At 42.4% G+C, this 25,092-nt stretch overlaps 1 protein-coding gene across 1 annotated transcript in view; it reads right to left on the bottom strand.

The window, feature by feature from the left end:
- Positions 1-25,092, bottom strand: part of LOC115208541 (complement C3) — a 54,960-nt gene that overhangs the window by 25,780 nt on the left and 4,088 nt on the right. Inside the window, exons 4-21 of the mRNA XM_029776671.1 lie at positions 24,817-24,887; positions 22,747-22,835; positions 22,575-22,657; positions 19,149-19,236; positions 18,874-18,976; positions 18,588-18,708; positions 18,372-18,487; positions 18,026-18,178; positions 17,724-17,933; positions 15,056-15,250; positions 14,665-14,820; positions 7,543-7,672; positions 2,598-2,666; positions 2,028-2,222; positions 1,728-1,845; positions 1,527-1,609; positions 1,299-1,438; positions 842-1,054 (exon numbers count right to left, since the gene is read on the bottom strand). Of these exons, the coding sequence (XP_029632531.1) occupies positions 842-1,054; positions 1,299-1,438; positions 1,527-1,609; positions 1,728-1,845; positions 2,028-2,222; positions 2,598-2,666; positions 7,543-7,672; positions 14,665-14,820; positions 15,056-15,250; positions 17,724-17,933; positions 18,026-18,178; positions 18,372-18,487; positions 18,588-18,708; positions 18,874-18,976; positions 19,149-19,236; positions 22,575-22,657; positions 22,747-22,835; positions 24,817-24,887 (2,333 nt within the window). The remainder of the gene's footprint in view (positions 1-841; positions 1,055-1,298; positions 1,439-1,526; positions 1,610-1,727; positions 1,846-2,027; positions 2,223-2,597; positions 2,667-7,542; positions 7,673-14,664; positions 14,821-15,055; positions 15,251-17,723; positions 17,934-18,025; positions 18,179-18,371; positions 18,488-18,587; positions 18,709-18,873; positions 18,977-19,148; positions 19,237-22,574; positions 22,658-22,746; positions 22,836-24,816; positions 24,888-25,092) is intronic.

Below are 25,092 nucleotides of genomic sequence, written 5' to 3'. Positions count from 1 at the left end.
TGCGGCTGGCTTCTGGGTTAAGCGAGCAGTGTGTTAAGAAGCAGCACGGCTTGGCAGTTCATGTTTCGGAGGACGCATGACTCGACCTTTGCCTCTCCCCAGCCCATTGGGGAGTTTCAGCGATGAGACAAGATCGTAACTACCAATTGGATATCACAAAAAAGGGGTAAAGGAGACATTGGTGGAAGCAGTAAATCACTGATGAGAGAGCATTCCTGTATGTCCAACATCCCCCTCTTCTACACGTAACTGAAGATCCACAAGGGCCTGGACAGGCAGACCCATTGTGTCAGATATTGGGAGCTTTCTACTTTGCCATCTTATCATAAAGACAAGTGATTTCAGTGACAAGGGAACTTCCTTTTTTTCTAGCAACACTAATTATTTAGTGTTCTTCTTACAGTGTAGTTGGTTACATGGATGGCACCAAATAAAGCCAACCTGCACCTCGGATAGGTTGGGAAAGGTCACATTCTAAATGAGAAGTCAAAACCTTGTTTCAATAACTTAGACATTTGGAAATGGCTACATTGACTACAGGATGTTTCTGTGAAGGGCAAGGGCCCCTTCCCTATGTTGGCCCAAAGAATCCCGCCTTATTGGTTACAATTGGACCGTTTCTTTTTTTATGCGGCACCTCATCTGAAATTGGTTGAGCGCCTTCTACTCCTTTCCAGGTTTTACCTCTTAGCATAATTGCAAGATGGATGCCCTCATTTTTTGAGGACTGGGATTTCAGACTCAATCAATCAGATTCACACTGATCGACACATGTTCATATATAAATTCCATATCATCCTCAGGGTAGTTACATCTGTTAAGAAGCGATGGTTTGCCTTACCACCACACGTAGCTCCTTCTTAACACCGTCGCGACCACCCCAATCTCGGACAGAGGCCTTCACCTCGATGGTATGGAGGCCCAGCTTCATGGGGATGATGACAAAGGGGACACTTCGTGTGGACCTTGGGTCCACCACAACAGTAACAATATACCTCCCCTTCTTGCTGGCAGAGCTGCACACGTCTGATGTCTCCCTCAGTTCTACACGGACCTGCCATTAAGGTGGAAAGGGGATAGTCACATCACCGTGCATCTAATCAGATAAGTACCACACTGAATGGTATAACAATAATAATAATAATAATAATAATAATAAGGCACAGAAGAGGTCATGCTGATTTTAGAATGAAATGTTTGGGCAATCTAGCAGTTTACTCTGTATACTACCTGCATCTGCAGGTTCAACTCAACACGGTCTGGGTTGCCTGCCTGCCTTTAAATGACAATAAGCTTACGGTTATAGCGGTCTCCCTGTAGTTGTGAAGAATGGCTTTGATTTCCAGCTGCTCATTGCGTACGGCAGAGTAGGGCAACTTCAGATCAAGGAAGAAGTTCTTCCAAACAATTAGCGTGAGGGGTTCAGACACACAGATTCCTATTGAGCAAGAGAGTTGCCATAAGATGGAAGATGTAGAAAGAGTAGCCACCAATATAGAAAGAGGGGCACAAATAAGTGAGAGTACCATGTGTTTTGGACAGGCCAATGGCAGTGATCTGCCAGCTGGTGATGGAACCCGGTAAGGTAATTTTTTTGTTATGCGCAGGACTAAATGGTAAAAAGAGAAAGAAAATATGTAGGATTTTCATTACATGGGAAAAGGAATATGTATTAGAAGGCATTTTACTGTGGTGCATTGAACGATCTCAATAAATACTTCTCTTACCACTGCTTATTGTCAGGACACTGCGGCAGACTCTCCTCATTCCATAGCCAACTCTCAGGGAAGAAGGAACGGGAAATGATGTTGTCAAAACTTTCAAAATCGTCATCCTCTTCTTCACCTTACCAAGAGTGACAGAATGTCAGACAGTTCCCATTACTGTTAATGTATTTCCCTTTTACACAGAAGGGAATACCAGCATATTTTATACATTCACACTCTGGTTTAGTTTATCACACTGGATTTACATAGTGTGCAATTTTAGAAATGACAATTCCAGTCCACTACAGTTGTTTCACTTACTGCGGGCTAATATGAGCTGGTCAGTCTTGGCCTCTTCACGTTTGGTGGCCATTTCTCTACAACATTTCAGGAAGGCTTCCACACACTCTGTTCCATCGCTGATGTATTGGGCACGCCGCTCGCACGTGTAATCTAGAATGTTCTTCCTCATACCGTCCATGCAGCACTGTCTCTCCAGGCCTGTGTACTGGCTCGCTAGGACAGAGAGAAGTGCATTACCAGTGAGATTCTGCATTATCGCAGGCAAAGGCAAAACCTTTAGGGAAACCCAGTGCTGAGAGTTAAAGGAATTTTAAAGGAATATAATTAAAGAAAAAAAAACTGAACATCATTTGAAGTTTGTTTAGTGGCCAATCTGGACAGCAGTCTTCCTATTTCGCAATTGGTTCTCATTCCCAGAGGTTGAAAACATAAACAATAAAACACTATTTGACATCCTTGCAACAGATGTCTGTTTGGTAAGAAAGAAGTACTAAGTTCTACTAATAAATAAATACATATGTACATGGTTAAAACAAAAACATGCAGTTTTATGATCAGGCATCACAAGCAGAGAAACTCTTGTCCTACCCAGTGTGGTTACGACATCATTTATAGTCACTGCTCGTCGTCTCCTTGAGTTGACAGGGCAGCTGGAGACTAAAGCACACAAAGAAGAAGACGGATTTCAATACACAAAACCTGCCTGGGAGACTTGACAAGGCAATATTAAGGACACATGTTTTAGGCCTACATCAACCAAATTCCACAGTGAGAATGAAGATACTATGGTGAAGTAAAATATGATACACCAGCTGATAACTGGCTAAAACTGTCTAAAATGTGATATTGCCAATAGTGTATTTTATAACTTAAGTAATAATATTATAACTTAAGTAATAATAACAATAATAATAATACATGGGATTATATAGCGCTTTGCGAAGAACCAAAGTCACGTTACAATTGTAGAAATGAAGAAAAGAAACAGTAGTCAAAACAAAGCCAGGCTAAACAAAAACGTGAAAAAAAGTGAAAGGAGGCCTCAATGAAGAGAAAGAGTGTGATGTATCAGTGTACGGATGAGTGAGCAGGTGTTCTGTGTGTCCGAAAACAAACGCTTAGTAGTCATTGGCATCTTTTTGCTACGTTGTAAGACTTTTACAAAGTGTCTAGAAATGATAACTCTACGTGGCCAACCAAGGTATCAACCCTTATGAGGTCAGAAGTAGAAGTAAGCTGACTGCCTATGGTTTTCGGCCAACACATATTTTGCACACATTCAGATCAGGTTAAAGAGATTGCAAGATTGTCAATTTTCAGATTAACTCAAGGATACCATTTTTATTTCTCTGTGTGTGTCACGTCCTGACCAGTAAAAGGGGTTATTTGTCATTGTAGTATGGTCAGGGCGTGGCAGAGGGTGTTTGATTTGTGTGTTTTGGTGTTTTTGGTTTAGGTTATATGTTTTCTATTCTATGTTTAAGTCTAGTTTTCTATTTCTATTTTAGTTTTTTTGCTAGGACCTCCAAATAGAGGCAGCTGGTTGTCGTTGTCTCTAATTGGAGGCCATATTTAGTTGTGTTTGTTTCACTTGTGTTTTGTGGGTGGTTATTTTCTGTATAGCCTGGGAGCCTTATGGAACTGTTTTTCGTCGTTTGTTTATATTGTTTAAGTGTTTTCTTTAAATAAATTAAGAAGATGAGCACTTTACCCGCTGCGCCTTGGTCCCCTTTATACGACCCACATGACAGTGTGCAGTTCGAAGTAAATTGCTAGCATTGATCAATGAAATTACAACCTATATTCACCCACTCAAAAAAACAGCCGACAGCAGAATTTCTAATGTGCTATCACTATGCTTTCAACCATCTAAAATCATAACCAAATTCCAATGGAAAAACAACATCAGAGTTTTGGTTTAGTTGTCACCCAAATGTCTATCTCTACGCTTTCAACCATCTACAAGCACAGCAAAGTTGAAATGGGAATACAATGTCAGATATTTTGTTTATTTATACAAAGGATTAATGTGTCATCACTGTGCTTCATCTAATAGCAGAACCAAATCATCTGTATTGCAGTTGAGATTATATTAAAAGTACATGGTCCAAGTGATTAACGCAATTTGAGATTCTGCGCAGATTATTACAGCAATGTGAAGAGCTCCAAAGACCTATTAACCTATTGGGGCTAGGGGGCAATATTTGCATGGCCGGATAAAAAACGTACCCGATTTAAACTGGTTACTACTCTTGCCCAGAAACGAGAATATGCATATAATTAGTAGATTTGGATAGAAAACACTCTAAAGTTTCTAAAACTGTTAGAATGGTGTCTGTGAGTATAACAAAACTCATATGGCAGGTCAAAACCTGAGAAGATTCCATACAGGAAGTGCCCTGTCTGACAATTTGTTGTCCTTCTGTTGCATCTCTATCGAAAATACAGCATCTGTGCTGTAACGTGACATTTTCTAAGGCTTCCATTGGCTCTCTAAAGCCGCCAGAAAGTGGAATGGGGTGTCTGCTGTCTCTGGGCAAAGAACAGCAGCAGAATTTGTGAGTGGTCAGCCTGGGGACAGTGACACTGAGATGCGCGTTCACGAGACTACTCCATTTTTTTCTTTCAGCCTTTGAATGAATACAACGTTGCCCGGTTGGAATATTATCGCTATTTTACGAGAAAAATCGCATAAAAATTGATTTTAAACAGCGTTTGACATGCTTCTGAGTGCGGCAATGGAATATTTTGAATTTTTTTTTCACGAAATGCACTCGCGCGTCACCCTTCGGATAGTGACCTGAACGCACGAACAAAATGGAGCTATTTCAATATAACTATGGATTATTTGGAACCAAAACAACATTTGTTGTTGAAGTAGAAGTCCTGGGAGTGCATTCTGACGAAGAACAGCAAAGGTTATCCAATTTTTCTAATAGTAATTCTGAGTTTAGGTTGGCCCAAACTTGGTGGGTGTCAAAATAGCTAGCCGTGATGGCCGAGCTATGTACTCAGAATATTGCAAAATGTGCTTTCGCCGAAAAGCCATTATAAAATCTGACACCGCGATTGCATAAAGGAGTTCTGTATCTATAATTCTTAAAATATTTGTTATGTATTTTGTGAACGTTTATCATGAGTAATTTAGTAAATTCACCGGAAGTTTTCGCTGGGTATGCTAGTTCTGAACATCACATGTTAATGTAAAAAGGTGTTTTTTGATATAAATATGAACTTGATTGAACAAAACATGCATGTATTGTATAACATAATGTCCTAGGAGTGTCATCTGATGAAGATCATCAAAGGTTAGTGCTGCATTTAGCTGTGGTTTTGGTTTTTGTGACATATATGCTTGCTTTGAAAATGGCTGTGTGATTATTTTTGGCAGGGTACTCTCCTGACATAATCTGATGTTTTGCTTTCGCTGTAAAGCCTTTTTGAAATCGGACAATGTGGTTAGATTAACGAGAGTCTTGTCTTTAAAATGGTGTAAAATAGTCATATGTTTGAGAAATTGAAGTTATAGCATTTTTGAGGTATTTGTATTCTTCTCAGGTTTTGGCCTGCCATATGAGTTCTGTTATACTCACAGACACCATTCAAAACGTTTTAGAAACTTTAGAATGTTCTCTATCCAAATCTACTAATTATATGCATAGTTTCTGGGCAAGAGCAGTAACCAGTTTAAATCGGGTACGTTTTTTATCAGGCCGTGCAAATACTGCCCCCTAGCCCCAACAGGTTAAACCAACCCATTGGAATGACTTCGATTGTCACACCCTGATCTGTTTCACCTGTTTTTGTGATTGTCACCACCCCCTCCAGGTGTCGCCCATCTTCCCCATTATCCCCTGTGTATTTATACCTGTGTTTCTGTTTGTCTGTTGCCAGTACGTCCAGGGTGCAGCTGCAATGCTTCCTGGAGTTCGCCAACTTTTATCGCAGCTTTATCTGGGGTTACAGCACCCTGGCCTCCCCCTATCTGCCCTCACCACTACCAAGGTTCCGTTCACGCGGTTCACGGCCGTGGATCGGGCGTTCCGGGACCTTAAACACCACTTCACCATGGCTTCGATCCTGGTTCATCCGGACCCTTCCTGTCAGTTCGTGGTGGAGGCCGATGCGTCGGATGTCGGAGTGGGGGCTGTTCTGTCTCAACGTTCTGTCTCAACCCCGGAGCCCGAGACCATCCTTCCCACCTCGTGCCTGGCGATGGCACTCAGCTGGGGTATCTGAAAACAGGGCCGGGAGACGCAGTGGTCCCAGCTTTTCTCGCCCTCCTGGTTTTGACCCTTGCCTGTCCTGACTCCGAGCCCTGACCACTCTGTCTGACCCTGAGCCTGCCTGCCGACCTTTACATTTGCCCTCCTCTGGATTACCGACCTCTGCCTTACCCTGAGCCTGCCTACCACCCAGTACCATTGCCCCACCTCTGGTTTACTGACCCCTGCCTGCCTTGACCTGTCTATTGCCTGCCCCTGTTGGAATATTAAACTATTGTTTATTTGACGTGGTCTGCATCTGGGTCTTACCTTCATACCTGATATCAATAGCAACAGTGAATCTATTTAGTTTTGCCCAGCCTATAGTTTTTTTTCTGATACTGGATATAACGTTGAAGATCTGACATTGTTTTAAAAGGTACAAAGGTTTGTCGATGATGAAATTTGGTTACCATGATGACATAATCCTGTGGTTGAAATTTCACCCTCAAAACAACAGTTCCCTTCCCTTTTTCCAAAAGTTAGACTTTTTTCAAATCCAATTTATTTTCCACATAGATTCAATGTCACAATATGTTTTTCATTTTCATTTACGTCATTTAGCAGACGCTCTTATCCAGAGCGACTTACAAATTGGTGCATTCACCTTATGATATCCAGTGGAACAACCACTTTACAATAGTACATCTATATCTTTTTTTTTTGTGGGGGGGGGGTAGAAGGATTACTTTATCCTATCCCAGGTATTCCTTAAAGAGGTGGGGTTTCAGGTGTCTCCGGAAGGTGGTGATTGACTCCGCTGTCCTGGCATCGTGAGGGAGCTTGTTCCACCATTGGGGTGCCAGAGCAGCGAACAGTTTTTTGACAAATTATGTTGAACAACGTTGATTCAACCAGTTTGTGCCCAGTGGGTAGTGACACATTGCCTCTATCAAACCAATAAAGTATTTTGAATGGGTGCAGTTCCAAAGAGACATTGAGTTAAAAAAAAATACCTCTGACTTGCAGCAAGCTAGCGTGCATAAGATAGAAAACAAATGCCGCATAGGCTACTAAAACAGAGACACGGACAAAACAAGAAAAAATTACGAAAAATTGCCTCTACTAAGGCAAACAAATCCGAGCGCTGAATGCAATTGACTCCGACCGTTCCCATTCAAACTAAAAATCCAAATGTGAAGTTCGCCTGACTTCCAATAGTCAAGTGAACGAGATAGGAATTTGGAAGGCTGGCCACGCAAGACTAGGCAGGCCTGAATGTGTATTTCAGCTTTTATATAGAGGCCTTATACTTGGGCTTCACATACCTGTCCTCTGAGGGGTGTCCCCTGCACCGCTGGATGCAAACACCAGCCCAGCATCGTAGAAAACCCCCATACTGTCCATTCCACTCCCTGCAGTGCAGCCTGTGTCATGTTTCTCTATTAAGTCCCAGATCTAAGGATGGATTCATGCACATACCAATGCCATGTACACACACACACACACACACACACACACACACACACACACACACACACACACACACACCTATTCTTGTGAGGACAAAACAATTGATTTGCATTCATAATCCTATTTTCCCGAACCCAACCGTACACTTAACCCTAAACCTAAACCTCTAACCCTAATTCTAACCCTAACCCCTAAGCCTAAAATAGCCATTTTCCTTGTGGCGACCGGCGAAATGTCCACACTTGTCCAAACGTTCCTATTTTACTATCCTTGTGAGGACTTCTGGTCCGCTTCTGGTCCGCACAAGGATAGTAAAACCAAAAACACACATACACACAAATCAGCTAAGTCCGAATACATTCCCAAGTGTTGGTGGGCAAGTAGGGCACAATCTTTTGTTTGGTCCAAATTTATTTCAGTCTAAGAGGACATAGTACAAATGGAAATGTTGCATCTATCAAAAACCCATTTAGCAATTTGTTTTTATTTGAAGATTCTCCTAGTTGAATTCCCTCGTAAATTCATTTGAGCAGAACTTTGTTAAATACAGTGCATTCGGAAAGTATTCTGGCCATTCCCTTTTCCCACATTTTATTACGTTACATTTTGTTACGTTTTAATCCTAAATAGGACTATTTTTTTAAATCCTCGTCAATCTACTCACAACATGATGGAAAAGTGAATATATATTTTTTTGCAAAAAAACGTATTCACATACAGTTGAAGTCGGAGGTTTACATACACCTTAGCCAACTACATTTAAACTACGTTTTTCACAATTCCTGACATTTAATCCTAGTCTTAGATCGTTTAGGATCACCACTTTATTTTAAGAATGTGACATGTCAGAATAATAGTAGAGAGGGTGATTTATTTCAGCTTTTATTTCTTTCATCACATTCCCAGTGGGTCAGAAGTTTACATACACTCAATTAGTATTTGGTAGCATTGCCTTTAAATTGTTTAACTTGGGTCAAATGTTTCGAGTAGCCTTCCACAAGCTTCCAACAATAAGTTGGGTGAATTTTGGCCCATTCCTCCTGACAGAGCTGGTGTAACTGAGTCAGGTTTGTAGGCCTCCTTGCTCGCACATGCATTTTCAGTTCTGCCCACAAATTTCCATGTGATTGAGGTCAGGGCTTTGTGATGGCCACTCCAATACCTTGACTTCGTTGTCCTTAAGCCATTTTGCCACAACTTTGGAAGTATGCTTGGGGTCATTGTCCATTTGGAAGACCCATTTGCGACCAAGCTTTAACTTCCTGACTGATGTCTTGAGATGTTGCTTTAATATAGCGACAATTTACCTCCCTAATGATGCCATCTATTTTGTGAAGTGCACCAGTCCCTCCTGCAGCAAAGCACCCCCACAACATGATGCTGACACCTCCGTGCTTCATGGTTGGGATGGTGTTCTTCGGCTTGCAAGCCTCCCCCTTTTTCCTCCAAACACAACGATGGTCATTATGGCAAAACAGTTCTATTTTTGTTTCATCAGATCAGAGGACATTTCTCCAAAAAGTACGATCTTTGTCCCCATGTGCAGTTGCAAACCGTAGTCAGGCTTTTTTATGGCGGTTTTGGAGCAGTGGCTTCTTCCTTGCTGAGCGTTCTTTCAGGTTATGTCGATATAGGACTTGTTTTACTGTGGATATAGATACTTTTGTACCTGTTTTCTCCAGCATCTTCACAAGGTCCTTTGCTGTTGTTCCTGGATTGATTTGCACTTTTCTCACCAAAGTACATTCTTCTCTAGGAGACAGAACACGTCTCCTTCCTGAGCGGTATGACGGCTGCGTGGTCCCATGGTGTTTATACCTGCGTACAATTTTTTGTACAGATGAACGTGGTACCTTCAGGCGTTTGGAAATTGCTCCCAAGGATGAACCAGACTTGTGGAGGTCTACAATTTCTTTCTGAGGTCTTAGCTGAATTCTTTTGATTTTCCCATGATGTCAAGCAAAGAGGCACTGAGTTTGAAGGCAGGCCTTGAAATACATCCAAAGGTACACCTCCAATTGACTCAAATGATGTCAATTAGCTTATCAGAAGCTCCTAAAGCCATGACATCATTTTCTGGAATTTGCCAAGCTGTTTAAAGGCACAGTCAACTTAGTGTATGTAAACTTCTGACACAGTGGAATTGTGATACAGTGAATTATAAGTTAAATAATCTGTCTGTAAACAATTGTTGGAAAAATTACTTGTGTCATGCACAAAGTAGATGTCCTAACCGACTTGCCAAAACTATACTTTGTTAACAAGAAATTTGCGGAGTGGTAGAAAAATGAGTTTCAATGACTCCAACCTAAGTGTATGTAAACTTCTGTAACTATTCAGACCCTTTGCTATGAGACTCGAAATTGAGCTCAGGTGCATCCTGTTTCTATTGCTCATCCTTGAGATGATGAGATGTCCACCTGTGGCAAATGTAATTGATTGAACATGATTTGGAAAGACACACACCTGTCTACATAATATTCCATAGTTGACAGTGCATGTCAGAGCAAATACCAAGCCATGAGTTCGAAGGAATTGTCCGTAGAGCTTCGAGACAGGATTGTGTCGAGGCACAGATCTGGGGAAAGGTACCAAAAAATTGTCTGCAGCATTGAAGGTCCCCAAGAACACAGTGGCTTCCATCATTCTTAAATGGAAGAAGTTTAGAACCACCAAGACTCTTCATGGAGCTGGCCGCCCAGCCTAATTGAGCAATCGGGGGAGAAAGGCCTTGGTCCGGGAAAAAATCAAGAACCCAATGGTCATTGACAGAGCTCCAGAATTTCTCTGTGGAGATGGGAGAAACTTCCAGAAGGACAACCATCTCTGCAGCACTTCACCAAGCAGACCTTTATGGTAGAGTGGACAGACAGAAGCCACTCCTCAGTAAAAGGCACATGACAGCCAGCTTGGAGTTTACTAAAAGTCACCTAAAAGACTCTCATACCATGAGAAAGAAGAGTCTCTGGTCTGATGAAACCAAGATTGAACCCTTTGGCCTGAACGCCAAGCATCACGTCTGGAGGAAAGCTGGCACCATCCCTATGGTGAAGCATGGTGGTGGCAGCATCATGCTGTGGGGATGTTTTTCAGCGGCAGGGACTGGGAGACTAGTCAGGATCAAGGGAAAGATTAACGGAGCAAACTACAAAGAGACCCTTGATGAAAATCTGCTCCAGTGCGCTCAGGACCTCAGACTGGGGTGAAGGTTCACCTTCCAACAGGACAAGGACCCTAAGCACACAGGCAAGACAACGCAGGAGTGGCTTCGGGACAAGTCTCTGAATGTCCTTGAGTGGCCCAGCCAGAGTCCGGACTTGAACCTGATCTAAAATCTCTGGAGAGACCTGAAAAAAGCTGTGCAGCGACTCTCCCCATCCAACCTTACAGAGCTTGAGAGGATCTTCAGAGAAGAATAGGAGAAACTCCCCAAATACAGGTGTGCCAAGCTTATAGTGTCATACCCAACAAGACTCAAGCCTGTAATTTCTGCTAAAGGTGCTTCAACAAAGCACTGAGTAAAGGGTCTGAATACTTATGTAAATGTGATATTTCATTTTTTTATATATCTAAATATGCCAAAAATGCTTAAAAATATATTTTTGCTTTGTCATTGTGGGGTATTGTGTGTAGATTGATGATGTCACGTCCTGACCAGCAGAGGGAGTAAGTGTATAAGTTTTGGTCAGGGCGTGGCAGAAGGAGTTGTGTTTTGTATGTTCTGTCTAGGTTGGGTTGTTCTATGTAGAGTTAATTGGGATGGGACTCCCAATTGAAGGCAGGTGTGTTGTGTTGCCTTTGATTGGGAGTCCTATATTAGTAGGGTGTGTTTGTCTGTGTGTTTGTGGGTAATTGTTTGTGAGCACTGCGTTTATTGAGCCTGCTACACTGTCTAGTCGTGAGTACTGTTTATTGTTTTGTTATTTTTCTGTGGATGCTTTACGTATTTTCATTAAAAAATAATGAGTATCTACATTCCCGCTGCATTTTGGTCCTCCCTTCAACACCACAACGAAATTCGTGACAGAATTACCCACCAAATCAAGACCAAGCAGCGGAGAGAGGAGCGGCACGCTAAGTATATGGACTATGGGGAGAGATGGACTTGGGAGGAGATTTTGGACGGGGCTGGACCTTGGCATCAGGCTGGGGAATACCGTCGCCCACGGGAGGAGATCGAGGAAGCGAAGGCTGAGAGGCGGCGTTTTGAAGCCATGAACGCGCTGGCGAGGAAGCCGGAGAGGCACCCACAAGATTTTTTTAGGGGGGGGCACACGGGTAGTTTGGCTAAGTCTAGGAGGAACCATAAGCCAGCTACCCGTGAGTACATGGAGGAGCGTAGGAGGTGGAGAGAGCCGTGTTTCGCTGAGGTGCGCACTATCTCGCCTATACGCACGCACAGCCCAGTCCGCCCTGCACCAGCACCCCGCTTGTGCAGGGCTACTAGTCCCATCCAGCCAGGATGGGTTGTGCAGGCGGTGCGATCACGGCCACCTGCGCGCCTCCATGGCCCAGTCTTTCCGGTTCCTGCCTCTCGTGCTATCCCGGAAAGGAGTACCTCCAGTCTAGCACGACCAATACCAGCAACCCGGACCAAGCTTCCCAGTAGTCAGCCTAGTCCTGTTCAGCCTGTTCCCGCTCCCCGCACTAGCCCGAAGATGCGTGTGCCCAGACTGGCACATCCAGTACCAGCCCCACGCACAAGGCTTTTAGTGTGTCAGTCCAGCCCCGCCAGTCAGGAGTCGCCAGAGCTGCCCGTCAGTCAAGAGTCGCCAGAGCTGCCCGTCAGTCAAGAGTCGCCAGAGCTGCCCGTCAGTCAAGAGTCGCCAGAGCTGCCCGTCAGTCAAGAGTCGCCAGAGCCGCCCACTAGTCAGGAGCTGCCAGAGTGGCCAGTCTGCCCGGGGCTGCCAGAGTGGCCCGACTGCCCGGAGCTGCCAGAGTGGCCCGACTGCCCGGAGCTGCCAGAGTGGCCCGACTGCCCGGAGCTGCCAGAGTGGCCCGACTGCCCGGAGCTGCCAGAGTGGCCCCGACTGCCCGGAGCTGCCAGAGTGGCCCCGACTGCCCGGAGCTGCCAGAGTGGCCCCGACTGCCCGGAGCTGCCAGAGTGGCCCGCCGGCCAGGATCAGCCAGAGTGGCCCGCCGGCCAGGATCAGCCAGAGTGGCCCGCCGGCCAGGATCAGCCAGAGTGGCCCGCCAGCCGGTCACGGCAAGAGTCGCCCGCCAGTCGGGCGAAGTCAGGTGCGCCTACTAGTCTTCCGGAGCAGCCAGGGGCGCTACCGAAGTGGGCGACGACGAGGGTGGAGCGGAGTCCATGTCCCGCACCTGAGCCGCCTCCAACATAGGTGGGTTGGGGAGGGGGGGTGTAGCACAGTGCCGTCGTTGACGGCAGCCACCCTCCCTTCCCTCCCTGTAGTTAGGGGGATTTTTCGGTTTGTTTTGGGTTTTCTGTGTTTTTCTTTTGAAGGTGCATTCGGGGTCTGCACCTTTAGGGGGGGGGTAATGTCACGTCCTGACCAGCAGAGGGAGTAAGTGTATAAGTTTTGGTCAGGGCGTGGCAGAAGGAGTTGTGTTTTGTATGTTCTGTCTAGGTTGGGTTGTTCTATGTAGAGTTAATTGGGATGGGACTCCCAATTGAAGGCAGGTGTGTTGTGTTGCCTTTGATTGGGAGTCCTATATTAGTAGGGTGTGTTTGTCTGTGTGTTTGTGGGTAATTGTTTGTGAGCACTGCGTTTATTGAGCCTGCTACACTGTCTAGTCGTGAGTACTGTTTATTGTTTTGTTATTTTTCTGTGGATGCTTTACGTATTTTCATTAAAAAAGAATGAGTATCTACATTCCCGCTGCATTTTGGTCCTCCCTTCAACACCACGACGAAATTCGTGACAGATGAGGGGGAAAAACAATTTAATCCATTTTAGAATAAGGCTGTAACGTAGCAAAATGTGGAAAAAGTCAAGGGGTCTGAATACCTTCCGAATGCACTGTACCCACATGGCTTTTTTTTTAAAAAACACGTCACATTTTTATACCCACATGAAATACATTCCATGGGGTCTGAGATTATTGACACCATTGATAAAGATTAGCAACAATGACTGTATAAAATTATAAATCAACTATTGTACGCTCCAAAATTGGGAAATTATATTATTTTATGCTAATACATTTCTCTGAGAAAGAGATATTGTTTAACAAGTAATTCATTTATTCTAAAAAAGGGTGGATGTCAAAATTACTGACACCCCTAAAGATTCTTATAAATACAGTTGTCAACATTTGTTGCATTTGGTCGCATATTGCTAGTACACAATGACTACATCAAGCTTGCATTTGAAGTTCCAATAACAGGGGAGGTTAGCATGTCTTGGGGGGTATCATCTTGGACCCTCTCATCATCATTATTCACGATTCATTCAGGACTGTCCTTAATCATGGTGGCATCCACATTAATGTAGAAGTGTTTAAAAACATATTTTATTCTAAAAGGACACAATACACTATTTACCATTCATTTCTATTGGGCACAAAATAATCTGAAACACAACCAAAACGAACTGCAAATGCATCCAACAAGTGTGTAGAGTCACAAGCTTGATGTAGTCATTGCGTGCTAGGAATATGGGACCAAATACTAAACTTTTGACTACTTTATTGATAAGAATCTTTAGTGGTGTCAATTTTTTTTTAACTCTACCTTATTTTTATTAGTTGTTAAACAAAATCTCTTTCTCTGAGCAATTGTAATAGTATTAAATAATAGAATTTCCACATTTTTGGGAACATGCAATATAACTAAGTATTTCTTTTATACAGTCATTATTGCGTATCTTTTTCAAGCATGTCAATCATTTCGGACCCCACTGTAGGTATGGACTAACATCAATAAATAAACAATTATGGACAATTTAGATGAGAAGACTCAGAGTCTTATTAATTAGGTGGCAGAAGTAGGGTATGTTCAGTCTGCAGTTCTTCACCTTAGTCTGAGTAAGTTGGTTTTTGTCATTCAAGATGTAGACCCCTTTATCCACAGCCACAAGTCCCACCCTGGCCTCTGAATCACCAATGACAGACAGGGTGACTTCTTCCCCAGGTGCATAACTAACACTGGGACTGACAGCATCCACTTTTAGCTGTGGGACACAGACAGAGGTAATGTTTGAGAAGTCTTGAATACAATACCTCACATAGAAATACTAACACAGCAAGGCAACAGTTTTAAGAGGGGGCGATGGGCAAATGGGTATAACAGTAGAAAGGTTGAACACAGGGATTGAACCCCAAACTCCGGTGGAGAGTGGTAGATGTGACTAGAGCCATGTGTAACCACTAGACGATGGGTTCTGTACAGTGAGGCAACATTCTTACCGATCCCATGCACGTATCCTTGACGTCGACCCACACAGAGTCAGACACAACCTCTTTCTGGCCCACATGGTAATATGCCACAATCCGGAAGGAAGGGATCATATCCTTGTTCACCGTCAGAGAATGTGCCACCAGTCCTTGTCCATTCTTCCACTCTAACCTTTGGGAGGAAATGAGCTGTCCTTTGCTCAAGATCTGTGAACACAGAGACTTGTCAGTATTCATCTCTACGGGGAGGACAAACTGGCACTAACTGGAAAAGAGTGCCAGCCAGTGATGGGTGGAGTCAGAGAGTTCCCGGTTTAACTTGTTATGGATAGGGGGCAGTATTTTCACGGCCGGATAAAAAACGTACCCGATTTAATCTGGTTATTACTCCTGCCCAGAAACTAGAATATGCATATAATTAGTAGCTTTGGATAGAAAACACTCAAGTTTCTAAAACTGTTTGAATGGTGTCTGTGAGTATAACAGAACTCAAATGGCAGGCCAAAACCTGAGAAGATTCTGTACAGGAAGTACCCTGTCTGACCATTTCTTGGCCTTCTTTGTCATCTCTATCCAAAACAAAGGATCTCTGCTGTAACGTGACATTTTCTAAGGCTCCCATAGGCTCTCAGAAGGCGCCAGAACGTTGAATGATGACTTTGCAGCCCATGGCTGAAAAACAGTAGCGCATTTGGTAAGTGGTCGATCTGAGAACAATGAGACGGGTGCCCGCGTGCACGTGAAGAGTCCATTTTAAATTATCAGTCTTTGAACGAAAACAACGACTCCCGGTCGGAATATTATCGCTATTTTACTAGAAAAATCACATAAAAATTTATTTTAAACAGCGTTTGACATGCTTCGAAGTACGGTAATGGAATATTTTGATATTTTTTGTCACGATACGCGTCCGCACATCACCCTTCATTACCCTTCGGATAGTGTCTTGAACGCACGAACAAAACGAACAAAAAAATAACTATGGATTATTTGGAACCAAACCAACATTTGTTGTTGAAGTAGAAGTCCTGGGAGTGCATTCTGACGAAGAACAGCAAAGGTAATCCAATTTTTCTTATAGTAAATCTGAGTTTGGTGAGTACCAAACTTGGTGGGTGTCAAATTAGCTAGCCCGTGATGGCGAGCTATCTACTCAGAATATTGCAAAATGTGCTTTCACCAAAAAACTATTTTAAAATCTGACTCCGCGATTGCATAAAGGAGTTCTGTATCTATAATTCTTAAAATAATTGTTATGTATTTTGTGAACGTTTATCGTGAGTAATTTAGTAAATTCACCGGAAGTGTTCGGTGGGAATGCTAGTCACATGCTAGTCACATGCTAATGTAAAAAGCTGTTTTTTGATATAAATATGAACTTGATTGAACAAAACATGCATGTATTGTATAACATAATGTCCTAGGAGTGTCATCTGATGAAGACCATCAAAGGTTAGTGCTGCATTTAGCTGTGGTTTTGTTTTTTGTGACATTATATGCTAGCTTGAAAAATGGGTGTCTGATTATTTCTGGCTGGGTACTCTCCTGACATAATCTAATGTTTTGCTTTCGTTGTAAAGCCTTTTTGAAATCGGACAGTGTGGTTAGATAAAGGAGAGTCTTGTCTTTAAAATGCTGTAAAATAGTCATATGTTTGAAAAATTGAAGTTTTGGGATTTTCGAGGAGTTTGTATTTCGCGCCACGCCCATCATTGGATATTGGAGCAGGTGTTCCGCTAGCGGAACGTCTAGATGTAAGAGGTTTTAAGTAAGGAACAGAGTGGGAGGCCTTGGTGCACAACTGAGCAAGAGGACAAGTACATTAGAGTGTCTAGTCCTCAACTGGCAGCTTCAATAAATAGTACCCACAAAACACCAGTCTCAACGTCAACAGTGAAGAGGCGACTCCAGGGTGCTGGCCTTCTTGGCAGAGTTGCAAAGAAAAAGCCATATCTCAGACTGGCCAATAAAAATAAAAGATTAAGATGGGCAAAATAACACAGACACTGGATAGAGGAACTCTGCCTAGAAGGCCAGCATCCCGGAGTCGCCTATTCACTGTTGACGTTGAGACTGGTGTTTTGCGGATACTATTTATTGAACAAGTATAGACTTCAGAAGAAAGGTCTGGCCATTTTGAGCCTGTAATCGAACCCACAAATGCTGATGCTCCAGATGCTCAACTAGTCTAAAGAAGGCCAGTTTTATTGCTTCTTTAATCAGAACAACAGTTTTCAGCTGTGCTAACATATTTGCAAAAGGGTTTTCTAATGATCAATTAGCCTTTTGAAATGATTAACTTGGATTTGTTAACATAATGTGCCAATGGAACACAGGAGTGATTGTTGCTGATAATGGGCCTCTGTATGCCTATGTAGATATTCCATTAAAAATCTGGCATTTCCAGCTACAAAAGTAATTTACAACATTAACAATGTCTACACTGTATTTCTGATCAATTTGATGTTATTTTAATGGGCAAAAAATGTGCTTTTCTTTCAAAAACAAGGACATTTCTAAGTGACCCCAAACATTTGAACGGTAGTGTATATATCTTTTTTTTTTTACATACCACACGATACATACCATGCAGCATTTTTACCCTGTAATGTTGCCAACCAATGCACCACAGCTTGGTCAAATGCACCAGTCTAAGTGATTAAAGTTGACTGGTACACACCAGGCAGGTTATCTCGTGTTTGGGATGTTGGGCCGCAGGACTGCTGCCGAGGCTTAGGTCTACTTTGAGTCGATCTTCGATTTTGACCTCTGCAGAATGGATGTTTATGTGAATGTAGTTCTGTGAGTTGTCTTTTGATTTATAGGGCTTGGCAGTCATCGTCTGTTTGCCCTGCCTGTCATCTCCAAGTCCATTGACGTTGGTCTTCACCTGTGTTGAAATAAAGCAACAAAATGAATGACTACAAGGTGTCAACACTGTTCTTGACACAATTAAAAAACATGTTTGGTTTTTGAACTTGCCATGATAGAGAGCTCAGCAGTGCTCACATCCGTGTTAATTGTCATTTTGGCAATACCATTTTCATGTGTCTTCCCCTGCACTTGTTTGTCTTTGTGTAAAGCCTCCACATCGATACCTTTGGCTGGAGAATCATCTGGATTGGTCACATACACCTAATGGTGCAAATTGAAAGTGGTACAATTAGACCAATAGGTGGGAAAGACAGTGCAAGCCCAATATACCATCCTACACCTTGACCACAGTTACTTGGTTGGTTTCCATGGTTAAAATAACTAGGCAACACTTTGGAATAGCATAGTAATTGAGTTAATGTAGAACACAGTGATTGAATGTTCTTAAATGTACCGAGATGTCATAAGGCATTCCTGGTTTGAAGTACAGTGGGGTCTTCTTGAAGTGAATGCTATATGGTGACTTGACTATGAAGATTCCCTTTTTCTCTGCTTTCACCATCTCACTCCCTGAGGGATAAAACCAACACCTTCCCTGTTTTGAGATTGAACACAAACGCACACTTCATAAGATGCAAAAGTATGCACGTACCACAAACACTCTACTTACCTGTGTCTGTTAACACATTGACTGATATGTAGAGGGATTTCTGCAAAAGGTTATTGATGTCTTGAAAAGTTTCTTTAATGTGCTGCATCTTCAGAACCGCTTTGCCCCCTCCTTCAATAAGCTGCATTCGTAAGAAACAGAGCAAAGATGTCTGTCTGTCAGACTTCTTGTGATATTCTAGCTATAAAGCTCATCAAATATAGACTACCCATGGGGAATGTTTGTGAATACCTATATGTGTACCGAATTATCCAAATAAACTCCCTCCCATATTACATGCACAAACCTCCACTCTCTGGAGAGAGCCAGGAAAACTCGTCCTGCCATCTCCTTGGATCACCCCAAACACCACAAAACCAAATCCTGTCACAGGCTTCCCAAACAGGTACCTTCAGACCCAAACCATACAGAAATACCACCACAGATAATTGGGGGGGGGGGGGGGGGGGGGGGGAATAGAGGAGTACTGTAAATTAGATATGTTAAGTAGCAATTCTAGTTACTAGTTACCATGGAAATAACAACAATAAATATATTTTGACATTCTACAATGGCTCCAACCTGGCATCAATGTTGACCGATAGCTCATGATCATCAACGTAGAAGAAGGACTTGCTCACTGTCAATTTCACTTCAAAGCTGGGTAGAACTAGATAGGAAGAATTAATATAATGAACAAAAATATAAATGCAACATGTAAAGTGTTGGTCTCATGTTTCATGAGCTGAAATAAAAGATCCTCAACATTTTGTAAACACACAAAGTGTACTTCTCAAAACTTTGGTGCAAAAATGTGTTTACATCCCTGTTAGTGAGCATTTTTCTACTTTGCCAAGATAATGCATCCACCTGACAGGTGTGGCACATCAAGAAGCTTGTATTGGGGACAATAAAAGGTAACTCTAAAATGTGCAGTTTTGCCACGCAACACAATGCCACAGATGTCTCAAGTTTTGAGGGAGCATTGCACTGTAGGAATGAGAGATGAAACTGAGGGTTTGCTGAAGAATTTCTGCACAAACTGTCAGAAACCGTCTCAGGGAAAATCATCTGCGTTCTAATCCTCACCAGGGTACTAACCTGATTGCAGTTCGTCGTCGTAACCGACTTCAGTAGGCAAATGCTCGATTCAACTGTACTGGGTAGATGGCAGACACGTGGGCGAGTGGTATGCTGATGTCAAGGTTGTGCCCCATGTTTGTCACGTCCTGACCATAGAAAGCTGTTATTTTCTATGGTAGAGTAGGTCAGGGCGTGACAGGGGGGTTTTCAATTTTAGTTTTTCTATGTTGTTATGTTCTAGTTTTGTGTTTCTATGTTGGGTTTTGTTTGGGATGATCTCCAATTAGAGGCAGCTGGTCATCGTTGTCTCTAATTGGAGATCATACTTAAGTAGGTGTTTTTCCAACCTGGGTTTGTGGGAGATTGTTTTGAGTAAGTGTATGTTGTACTTTTCGTCACGGTTTGTTGTTGTTGTTGTTGTTGTTGTTGTTGTTGTTGTTGTTGTTGTTGTTGTCATTCAGTTTATTTTGTATGTATTGCATACTTTCACAGTTCAATAAAATATGTGGAACGATAATCACGCTGCACTTTGGTCTGCTCCTCTCTACAACAAACGTGACAATGTTGGCGGTTGGGTTACGGTATGGGCAGACATAAGCTATGGACAACGAACGCAACTGCATTTTAGCAATGGCAATTTGAACGCACAAAGATACCGTGCCGAGATCCTGAGGCCCATTGTTGTGCCATTCATCCGCCACCATCAGGTCATGTTTCAGCATGATAATGCACGGCCCCATGTTGCAAGTGTCTTTACACAATTCCTGGAAGCTGAAAATATGCCAGTTCTTCCATGGCCTGCATACTCACCAGACATGTCACCCATTGAGCACGTTTGGAATGCTTTGGATCGACGTGTACGACATCGTGTTCTACTTCCTGCCAATATCCAGGTACTTCGCACATCCATTGAAGAGGAGTGGGACAACATTCCACAGGCCACAATCAACAGCCTGATCAACTCTATTTGCATGAGGCAAATGTTTGACACACCAGATACTGACCGGTTTTCTAATCCACACCCCTACCTTTTTTTTAAAGGTATCTGTGACCAACAGAATCATATCTGCATTCCCAGTCATGTGAAATCCATAGATTAGCGACTGATGAATTTATTGTTAGTCTGTTCACCCTCTCTTTCGTATCGTCCGAGATTCCTAAAGATTGGAAAGCTGCCTCAGTCATCCCCCTCTTCAAAGGGGGTGACACTCTAGACCCAAACTGTTACAGACCTATATCCACCCTGCCCTGCCTTTCTAAAGTATTCGAAAGCCAAGTTAACAAACAAATCACTGATCATTTCGAATCCCACCGTACCTTCTCTGCTGTGCAATCCGGTTTCCGAGCTGGTCACAGGTGCACCTCAGCCACACTCAAGGTACTAAACGATATCATAACCGCCATCGATAAAAGACAGTACTGTGCAGCAGTCTTCATCAACCTGGCCAAGACTTTCGACTCTGTCAATCACCGTATTCTTATCGGCAGACTCAACAGCCTTGGTTTCTCAAATGACTGCCTCGCCTGGTTCACCAACTACTTCTCAGATAGAGTTCCGTGTGTCAAATCGGAGGGCCTGTTGTCCGGACCTCTGGCAGTCTCTATGGGGGTACGACAGGGTTCAATTCTCGGGGCGACTCTTTTCTCTCTATATATCAACAACGTCACTGTTGCTGCAGGTGATTCCTTGATCCACCTCTACGCAGACGACACCATTCTGTATACATCTGGCCCTTCTTTGGACACTGTGTTACCAAACCTCAAAACGAGCTTCAATGCCACACAACACTCCACTTCCGTGGCCTCCAACTGCTCTTAAATGCTAGTAAAACTAAATGCATACTTTTCAACCGATCGCTGCCCGCACATGCCCGCCCGACTAGCATCACTACTCTGAACGGTTCTGGCTTAGAATATGTGGACAACTACAAATACCTAGGTGTCTGGCTAGACTGTAAACTCTCCTTCCAGACTCACATTAAGCATCTCCAATCCAAAATGAAATCTAGAATCTGCTTCCTATTTTGCAACCAATCCTCCTTCATCCACGCTGCCAAACATACCCTCGTAAAACTGACTATCCTACCGATCCTCAACTTCGGCGATGTCTTTTACAAAATAGCCTCCAACACTCAAATCAGCAAACTGGATGCAGTCTATCACAGTGCCATCTGTTTTGTCACCAACTTATTTTGCTCTTTTGCATACCAGTATTTCTACTTGCACATCATCATATGCACATCTATCACTCCAGTGTTAATTTGCTAAATTGTAATTACTTCGCTACTATGGCCTATTTATTGCCTTACCTCCTTACGCCATTTGCACACACTGTATATAGATTTTTCTATGGTGTTATTGACTGTACTTTTGTTTATCCCACGTGTAACTCTGTGTTGTTGTTTTTTGTCGCACTGCTTTGCTTTATCTTGGCCACGTCGCAGTTGTCAATGAGAACTTGTTCTCAACTGGCCTACCTGGTTAAATAAAGGTGAAATAAAAAATTTAAATTAAAATTCAATTGACTGATTTCCTTATATGAATTGTATCTCTGTAAAATCTTTGAAATTGTTTGCTAGTTGCGTTTATATTTTTGTTCAGTTCATTTAGTTTATATAGGCCCTATTTATTATATATAAACACTCCAAGTCCTAGACTAGCCAGGACTGTTCTTAAAGGGCAATTCCACCACAACTTTGGTGCATTTCTAGGTTTTATTGAAAGAAATATAAAAACTAAAATGTTATACATAATGGCATCATTAGAGATTAAAACATCTTTTCTTTTTAACCAAAGATTATAGAAATGTGCCATTTTCACATATGTAGACTGGTACAGTATGGTTCTGGAGATAATGAATATGAGGTTGAAAAGTGGCGGAATTGTCCTTTAATAAAAGGCTACCCAAATGAATACCCTTCTTACCATATTCTTTCACCTCGAAATCTGCAGTGAAGTTCTTATGTGGGGTATTCTTGAAGGTGGCCACCACTTTCCAGTTTCCATAGCTATGTTAAGAGAGAATGAGAGCAGAAGAGTTCACAGGCAAACGTTTTCCTGATAAGTGTGTTAGGATGATTGAATAGCAAAAACAAACCTGGTGATCTCTGGGACAGTGAAGTCTCCAGATGTCATTCCATTATCTGGTTTGTAATTTTCCTGCTTTACGGTGATTCCATCAGGATTCTAAAAGTAAACAATATACAGTCAAAAGTTTACATATACTTAGGTTGGAGTAATTAAAACTTGTTTTTCAACCACTCTACAAATTTCTTGTTAACAAACTATAGTTTTGGCAAGTCGGTTAGGACATCTACTTTGTGCATGACACAAGTAATTTTTCCAGCAATTGTTTACAGACAGATTATTTCACTTATAATTCAATGTATCACAATTCCAGTGGGTCAGAAGTTTACATACACTAAGTTGACTGTGCCTTTAAACAGCTTGGGAAATTCCAGAAAATTATGTCATGGCTTTAGGAGCTTCTGATCGGCTAATTGACATAATTTGAGTCAATTGGAGGTGTACCTGTGGATGTATTTCAAAGCCTACCTTCAAACTCAGTGCCTCTGTGCTTGACATCACGGGAAAATTAAAATAATTCAGCCAAGACCTCAAAAAAAATGGTAGACCTCCACAAGTCTGGTTCATCCTTGGGAGCAATTTCCAAACGCCTGAAGGTACCACGTTCAAACAATAGTACGCAGGTATAAGCAAAATGGGACCACGCAGCCGTCATACCGCTCAGGAAGGAGACGCGTTCTGTCTCCTAGAGATAAACGTACTTTGGTGCGAAAAGTGCAAATCAATCCAAGAACAACAGCAAAGGACCTTGTGAAGATGCTGGAGGAAACAGGTGCAAAAGTATCTATATCCACAGTAAAACGAGTCCTATATCGACATAACCTGAAAGGCCGCTCAGCAAGGAAGAAGCCACTGCTCCAAAACCGCCATAAAAAAGCCAGACTACGATTTGCAACTGCACATGGGGACAAAGATCGTGCTTTTTGGAGAAATGTCCTCTGGTCTGATGAAACAAAAATAGAACTGTTTGTCCATAATGACCATCGTTATGTTTGGAGGAAAAAGGGGGAGGCTTGCAAGTCGAAGAACACCATCCCAACCGTGAAGCACGGGGGTGGCAGCATCATGTTGTGGGGGAGCTTTGCTGCAGGAGGGACTGGTGCACTTAGTGGTTAGAGTGGTTAGCCTAGTGGTTAGAGTGTTGGACTAGTAACGGAAAGGTTGCAAGATCAAATCCCTGAGCCGACAAGGTAAATATCTGTCGTTCTGCCCCTGAACACGGCAGTTAACCCACTGTTCCTAGGCCGTCATTGAAAATAAGAATTTGTTCTTAACTGACTTGCCTAGTTAAATAAAGGAAAAATAAAAATAATAAACTTCACAAAATAGATGGCATCATGAGGTAGGAAAATTATGTGGATATATTGAAGCAAATGGACAATGACCCCAAGCATACTTCCAAAGAGTTGGCAAAATGGCATAAGGATAACAAAGTCAAGGTATTGGAGTGGCCACCACAAAGCCCTGACCTCAATCCTATAGAAATCTTGTGGGCAGAACTGAAAAAGTGTGTGCGAGCAAGGAGGCCTACAAACCTGACTCAGTTACACCAGCTCAGTCAGGAGGAATGGGCCAAAATTCACCCAAATTATTGTGGGAAGCTTGTGGAAGGCTACTCGAAACGTTTGACCCAAGTTAAACAATTTAAAGGCAAAGCTACCAAGTACTAATTGAGAGTATGTAAAGTTCTGACCCACTGGGAATGTGATGAAAGAAATAAAAGCTGAAATAAATCATTCTCTCTAGTATTATTTTGACATTTCACATTCTTAAAATAAAGTGGTGATCCTAACTGACCTAAGACAGGGAATTTTTACTAGGATTAAATGTCAGGAATTGTGAAGAACTGAGTTTAAATGTATTTGGCTAAGGTGTATGTAAACTTCCAACTTTAACTGTACATGATATGTGAAAGAATACATGGACAGATCACAGATAATTAATCTGTTGCTGCTCAACATTTACAGTAGTAAACATTTGTAATGTCAGAAAATACCTATTTTGTTAACGGGCCATATGCATCAACCACTACCAAGGAAGCATTCTCAATGCAGTTTCATTTTTTATGAGGACAACTTACCATAATTTCCACATTGATGTTATCTGTTACAGGCTCTAGACCGGAGTTTAAGGCAAAGATTCTGTAAAACACTAAGAATGCAGTTTAAGATGTTAGGTTTATATAGTGTAACACCCTTTTATCTGTGGATTAATTAGAGTAACACGGTTTTGACTCTGGGTCAAAATCACCCAAATGTTCATCTCCCAGCTCGCTAGATACCTCATTTGCACATGCTGTATATAGATTTTTCTACTGTATTATTGATTATATGTTTGTTTATTCCATGTGTAACTC

Source organism: Salmo trutta, chromosome 14 (genome assembly GCF_901001165.1).
Source record: "Salmo trutta chromosome 14, fSalTru1.1, whole genome shotgun sequence".
NCBI lineage: Eukaryota > Metazoa > Chordata > Actinopteri > Salmoniformes > Salmonidae > Salmo > Salmo trutta.
Note: the sequence above shows the minus strand (reverse complement) of the source record. Positions and strands in the feature narration are given on the sequence as shown.